Source organism: Montipora foliosa, chromosome 5, assembly GCF_036669935.1.
Source record: "Montipora foliosa isolate CH-2021 chromosome 5, ASM3666993v2, whole genome shotgun sequence".
NCBI classification, from domain to species: Eukaryota; Metazoa; Cnidaria; class Anthozoa; order Scleractinia; family Acroporidae; genus Montipora; species Montipora foliosa.
In genome coordinates this window covers 36,690,819-36,698,318 of record NC_090873.1, presented here as the reverse complement: position 1 = coordinate 36,698,318, position 7,500 = coordinate 36,690,819, and the positions used below count along the sequence as shown (strand labels likewise).

The 7,500-nt window shown below is 40.2% G+C and overlaps 1 protein-coding gene across 1 annotated transcript in view; it reads right to left on the bottom strand.

Annotated features, from left to right (window-relative positions):
* LOC138002674 (fibrillin-2-like) overlaps positions 1 to 7,500 on the bottom strand; it is a 98,503-nt gene that overhangs the window by 84,801 nt on the left and 6,202 nt on the right. The window contains exons 3-4 of the mRNA XM_068848674.1: positions 7,273 to 7,419; positions 6,212 to 6,334 (exon numbers count right to left, since the gene is read on the bottom strand). Coding sequence (XP_068704775.1) covers positions 6,212 to 6,334; positions 7,273 to 7,419 — 270 coding nt within the window. The remainder of the gene's footprint in view (positions 1 to 6,211; positions 6,335 to 7,272; positions 7,420 to 7,500) is intronic.

Sequence of the window (7,500 nt, the reverse complement as noted above, 5' to 3'; positions counted from 1 at the left end):
TTCCCTATGTTGTTCTTCGCATAAAGAAGGAACGCCGTAAATTAACATATATGACTGGGAGAAGTTTTAAGGGTTATGCAGCTGATCGGTATGTCTGAAGTCCCGTGGTCCTTGCTGGATATTTTTGATGATGCAGAGGACAAACTATATGCTTTTAACTTTTTATTCAACGATATCCTAGATAAACATGCACCGATCAAAATGATGAAAATACGTGGGCGTCCAAACCCTTATGTCACCGAGGAAATCCGTGAGCTTATGAGAACAAGAGAAAATTGCAAGAAAATTGCTAAGAAAAGCAAAAACTCCTATGCCTGGCTGCAATACAAGAAATGCTGCCGCGAGGTAAAAAGAGAAATTCGGCTTGCAGAAAGAGAACATGTAAATCAGCAAATACAATACAAACTGCATATGGAAATCGATCCGTTCGTGCATACCAAAGAAGTCAACTGCTCAGAGAAGCAACAGTAAAGATCATAAAGGCGTGGCTAATGAATTTAATCAATTCTTCTCAAGTGTCGGCGAAAACACGATTAAAAAGATAAAAGAGATGGCAGCCACAGCTGAATGCAACTACACATTAGGCCGAAATTCCTTTCAAGCAAGAGTTTACCCGACATCCGAACAATTTTCTTTTACCCCTGTTAAATGCCATCAGGTGGAAGCTATTCTTAAGAACATGGCCCCAAACAAAGCCCCTGGGATCGATAAGATACCTGTACGGATAATTAGGGACTGCCTTCAAGCCATTTCGTACCCTCTTACTTCAATAATCAAAACCTCACTTTTTACTGCTTGCTTCCCAAATGTGTGGAAAATTGCCGAGGTGAAACCAATACCCAAGGAAGGCGATCACGAAATAGCCAATAATAACAGACCTATATCACTTCTACCTATTCTATCAAAAGTGTGCGAGAGAGTGGCTCACGATCACCTTATGGAATACCTAACTTCTAAAGGCCGCTTATCTACCAAACAAAGTGGTAACAAAAAGAAACACTCCACCGAAACCTCTGTGATTCAGACCACCGACATGATATTGAGTGCGATTGATAAAAAGCACTTGACGGCGGTAATTCTGCTTGACATGAGCAAAGCCTTTGACAGTATAGATCACAACTTGCTTCTTGTCAAGCTGCAGGACATCGGTGCCTCGCCTTTAGCTTTGCAGCGGTTTCGTAGTTATCTAACCGCTCGCTATCAGGTTGTCACGATTGGGACAGCATCATCGGAACGCCTACACGTGGCCAGTGGAGTGCCTCAGGGGAGGATTTTAGGGCCACTCCTCTTTAGCATTTATATGAATGATTTGCCATCAGTTCCACAACATTGTTCTGTCCAGTGCTACGTGGACGACACTAAGCTCTTGCTGTCTTTCCGGCTTCAAGATCAATCAGGTATTGTCGCAGAAATAAATCAAGATCTCACAAGAGTACGTAACTGGTGTTTCGATAACCAGTTACTGTTAAACCCCGACAAGACGAAGCTCCTAGTTTGTGGCAGTAAGCATGGGGCCGCCAAAACCCGCAACTTCAAGCTTTCGTTCCTTGGAAAACAGCTTGCTCCAGTGGAGGCTGCCAGAGACCTTGGTGTTATATTGGACACAAGTTTAACTTTTGACGATCATGTCACTGCAACTGTCGCTTCTTGTATGTCGCGACTAGGCCAGATAAATCGTGTTAAACATTGTTTTGACAAACGCACTTTAATTATAATTATCAATGCGTTAGTTTTTAGTAAACTTTTTTATTGCTCTTCAGTCTGGAGCAATACTTCACAATCTAACATTGCTAAACTCCAAGCTGTTCAGAATTTTGCCTGTAGAATTGTTAGTGGGTCAAAGAAATACGATCATGTTACTCCCATTCTCAAACAACTCAACTGGCTCCCCGTGAAACAACACATGTATTATCGCGATTCAATTATGGCATTTAAATGCATGAATGGCCTTGTTCCGGGGTATCTATCTGATCAGTAAATTAAACGTTCATCAATATCAACACGCAAAACTAGAAACTCACAGCTGTTAAATATACCGTTATTTAAAACCGCAACTGGCCAAAGATCATTTTACTATCGTATTGTATCTCTTTGGAACGCTCTACCTCAAGTAATTAAGTTAAGTCAATCGTTAGCTCAGTTTAAAACCTTGGTAAGAAAAGACGGCAAGATTTCCGCACAGGTCCCTACTTCATTATGCATACGGTCCTTTGTTTCAAGAAAACAATAGCGATAACAATAGACGCCCTTTGGGAGTGTAGCGCTTTGTTTGGTCTTCTTAGAGGTTTTTTTTCTAAGTCTATATGGACTTAAATAAAATCGGTAAAATTTTTGACTGAAATACGGAAAATCGAACATTTTCAACTTAATTTTTGCACTTTTCTAGCAATTTTAGCCATTTGTCAATTTTAAAATAAGCGAAAGAAGTGGAATTTTAAGAAATCTTTGTACAAATACGGTTCAGATTCTCATGTACAAAACAAACGGACCAAATAAAAGTTTGCAGAAATTGAATGCCTACCTTCTTTTTGCTCTTAAAATTGTCCTTCGTTTCTTTGTCAATTCACCAAAGCACTGCAAAGTGTGGGTTTGTTTTCTTTCCTGTATAATGTATGGCTCTTTTCGCCGAATCACGAGCAGTGCATAGAGAGGGCTCTTTATCGCACATTGTACAAATCAGCGATATGCTCAATGATGTTTCCGAATGGATCACTTTTGTTTTGCTGACGCCACAACCACTCCTGTAGGTAGCTTTCGAACAGATCCACGGATGTTCCTGTACGAGGCATACTTCGTTTTACTCCCCACCATGTATTTTCAATGCGCTGCGTGTGGGCAAGCGTGTCTGGGTCAACGAAGTTTAGGCGATGGTTAACTCTGAGATGATGATAGCCCTCGTCTTGTAGGCAATCGTAAGCTTTCCACATGTCGCTCATCACGCGTGTTCCAGGCAATATTTGAGCGCGGATAATTGGCAAGAGTGTCTTTTTATCCCTGCGCTCTACCGGGACAAGGAAGCAGGCCTTGGTTTCCCGGCAAATGCCACCAAAGACCCACTGTCCTTCGATGTAGCGACCTTTGTGATACTTCATCTTGCCAAACTTGGACTCATCAATCTCAACAGTTGTACCAGGACCGCCTATTGGCCTCGCATGTTGTTTCATTATTCTATCTGCACAAACCTCCCGGCAATAGTTATACCAATCTATCACCGTTTCTGTCGAGGTGGTTTCTTCATCTAACGCGGTTTCGTGCACTGCTTGTGTTGTGGTGAATTTATGCGCCCAAGCGTAAGTTAGGGCTAATATTTTTTCAAGGTAAAGCTTACTACCAGAAAACCATGACTTCTGGCGGATTGAAGCTTGTCCATTGCAGTTTTTTCTAGAGCATCGCCAAACAAATCCATCCCCCGATGCAGTTCGTCTTTGCCATTTGAGTGCGTTTCTGCACTCAGGTTTAGGGCATTTCATTGACGACGAGAGTAGATTGTGCTCTTTGCACCACTCTATGCACCGCTCGTGATCGGCTAAAAGTCGGGATAGTTTCCATAAGTTTATATTTGATTCTTGAGAGGCGGCCATCATTTCAAAATTCACAGTTTGCTGAAAAGAGGGGTTAACGTCGACTCAAAGATTTTATATTGCAATAAATCGTGCATAAAAATTTCCCATATAGGATGCCCCAATCACAAGGAGGTATACTCTTCCGTGCAGTGTTCTTTTAAGTGTGCAGCACGGGGGATGAAAAAAACAAGCAATTCAGACATTCACAGATATGCTCGATTAACCTCCAAAAGAATTTTACTGGGTTCAACCTTAAGCCTAAAGGGTTACGGTTAGCATGATTGAGGGGTGACGTTGTTTCAAAAGAAGCAAAATCAGTGCATTTATTGGTGGTCGGCACGGCACGCGTATATAATTACTTATCATTGTTATGTAAATTGTCGTCCAGAATTCCAAAGAAATATCATTATCAAGGTGTGAATTAGCAACTTGACACGTTAGCTCAGTGGTCTAGAAGAGGGACAAGTAATCCAGAGGTTTACAGTGGTACGGAGTTCAAGGCAGACTGCGAGAGACTTCGAAAAAAGGACAGAAAAAGCCGAGCGGGATCTGGAGAAGACAGACAGGACAAAGGAATCGAAGAGGAAAGCTGGGACGAAAAGAAAGAGAGACGTTGTGAGCAAAAAGGGCAAAGAAAAGAGAGAGGGTGAAAAAAGAGAGGGAGCGAGCGAGAGAGAGAGAATGAGATCCACTTTTGATCATCCCGTAAGTACAAATTAGCCATGTATATATTCGATTCCCTTGGGTATACGCATTGTTCTAGAAAACAATAGCGCGAATGAATAATTAATATATTCTGCATGCATAATGAAGTAGGGACCTGTACGGAAATCATTCCGAAAAGACTCTTAATGGATAGCTAGCTGAATTTATCCAATACCGCATTAGTATGGCATTTGTTTTTCTTAGCGCATTTTAAATTTTATTCATATAGAATTATTTTATTGTATTTCATTGTTGTATTTTTTCACAGAAAAGCCCCTTGGGGACGTGAAATAAACGTATGTATGTATGTAATTCTGCAGCTGGTAGCTCAATGGGTAGAGCATCCGACCGGTGTTACGGAGGACGTAGGTTCGCGATCGAATCCTGCTTAAGACACAAAAAGACGTAAAAATATTCCTCGATACTACAAACTAAATCGTGCAATAAGAAATATTCCAATAAGTAAAGATTTGGTAAAACATTTGACAAGAAAAATCTGCAATAAAATATTATAAAACAACATGGCACGACGTTTCGACGTTTCCAGAACGTCATTATCAAGTAAAAATGAAGTAATGAAATAGAGTATATATATATAAAGTGAAGATATGAATAAATTAAAAGGCATTACAAGTTAAACAAAGAGTTTGGCCCTAATGGAGTCGCTCTGGGTTTTTAAATTGGTTCTTATTGTTCTTATGTATAACATTTCATAAACGAGACAATCCCATTTCGTGCAACATTTTTTAAGCATTCTGAACTGGCTCTCATTGAGTAAGTCAATGTTCCCATGGGCATCTCTCAGATGGCGACCAATGGCAGAATATCGATGATCAGCAATGCGTTGAAACAGATGGCGCGTCGTATATCCGACGTAATTTGAATCACACAAATCACATTTAAAGCAATAAACAACGCTATGCTGATTTACGATACGTGGCTTGATTTCTTTAAGCTTTGGATCCTGCTCAAGTTTCTTGCTGGTGTAGATTGGCTGTACATCAATGCCGATTTTTGAACTGAGATCGCGCATTTGCCTTTTTACCATGTTCGCTGAGACTTGATCTTTGAACGGAATGCTGATCAGCATAGCGTTGTTTATTGCTTTAAATGTGATTTGTGTGATTCAAATTACGTCGGATATACGACGCGCCATCTGTTTCAACGCATTGCTGATCATCGATATTCTGCCATTGGTCGCCATCTGAGAGATGCCCATGGGAACATTGACTTACTCAATGAGAGCCAGTTCAGAATGCTTAAAAAATGTTGCACGAAATGGGATTGTCTCGTTTATGAAATGTTATACATAAGAACAATAAGACCCAATTTAAATACCCAGAGCGACTCCATTAGGGCCAAACTCTTTGTTTAACTTTTAATGCCTTTTAATTTATTCATATTTTCACTTTATATATATACTCTATTTCATTACTTCATTTTTACTTAATAATGACGTTCTGGAAACGTCGAAACGTCGTGCCATGTTGTTTTATAATATTTTATCGCAGATTTTTCTTCTCAAATGTTTTAAGAAATATTCCGTCAGGAAATTAGATTGTTCGTATTTTAGATCTTCGAAGACAAAGGAACAACGAGCGGGCGCGCATCTTATGGAACAAGATAAATATCGAAATTAAACGAACCAGGAAAAAAAAGGGAGAGAGAGAAAAAAAAATTGAATAGAATGCTTACTTATGTCGTCGATGATGATGATGATGATGCGGAAGTGGGATAGGGGAGGAGGCGAAAGAACATACATGAGCATGAAGATAATGAGATGATAAAGATTGATAATGATAAGCTGAGAATGAAAAAACGAAATTTGAAGGGGTGACTCTCGAACTGTTCACAATGAGAAAATGAAATGAGAAAGCTTTGTGGGGTTAGGGTCTAAAATTCAAACCTTGTTTGTGAGATTGAAATGTATCAAGTGTTCTTACCTCTGCAAGTTTTTCCGTCCCCAGCGTATCCGGCCTTGCAAGTGCACTTGTAGGAACCAAGAGTGTTGTTGCATGTAGCATTTACATGACACACAGGTGAAGAAGCAGTGCATTCATCAACATCTACAACATATACGAACAAATACATAAAATGATGGAAAGGTGTAACTCGCCCGTGGAAAGGATAGAATACAAGTTGCTTGGCAACGGGCGAAAGGACAACTGAATGCAGGATTCGAACCTACGACCTCTGTAACACCGTTCGGGAGATTTAAGCTACTAGAACTCTTAAAGAGCTGGTCCTGAATGGACAATGTGTCTCGCTTGGTCTATGGGCTCTACAAAGTCATACGCCTCAATGTTTACAAGTACATGAAATGTAGTTGTAAAACAAAAAATCATGTCTGCATTTGTATGACTTTCTAGAGCCCGCTGACCAAGCGAGACACATTATCAATTCAGGACCTACACAAAGGACCCAGCTTCACAGGAATTCTGCAGGTGGTAGCACAATGGGTAGAGCATCCGACAGGTGTTACGGAGGACGTAGGTTCGCGATCGAATCCTGCTTAAGACACACATTTTTCAGTTGCCCTTTTGCGCGTTGCCAAGCAACTTGTATCCTATAAAGGAACACCTTTAAAACGTGCGGTCGATCTCCATTTCCGTCCAACAGGATAAGCGAAAAGAAACGGGTGGAGAAATAAGAAGGAAAAAGTGAAAGATAAAGAAAAGCGGCATCCCATGGATTACAGGAGCAGAAGAAGTACCGCGAAAAAAAGGAATTAAGTTTAAAGGATGAAGAAGATGAAGAAGGAAATATGGTCAGATAAAGATAAAAGTTATAGAAGCAGATAAGAGTGAGGAAAGACAGTGAGAGGGACTCCGAAATGAACAATGGGATGAGGATTAAGATGAAAATAGGAATGAAAACGAAGATGGGATTCGAGATGGAGATGGAGGCAAATATCATTGTAGATGAATATTCTGACATGGGGATAAAGATGGAGATGAAGAAGGAGACAGAGAAAAATATAAAAGAAAAATGAAGTTATTCTTACCTTCGGTTTTCATATCGCAAAATGCAAGTACTGGAATCCCTGGTTTTATTGAAGACACCCAGTATTTGCCGTTGGGTGATCTTCCTTCACTCATCTTAATTTCCTTGCAGGACTCGGCTGCTAGTTCAGAGATGGAGCCTAGTGGAACTGAGATTGAGAAACTAGTATTAGTTCTTTATATTTGTTTTATCAGTCTTTTCCATGCAACAAATCTTGATAAATTCTGCT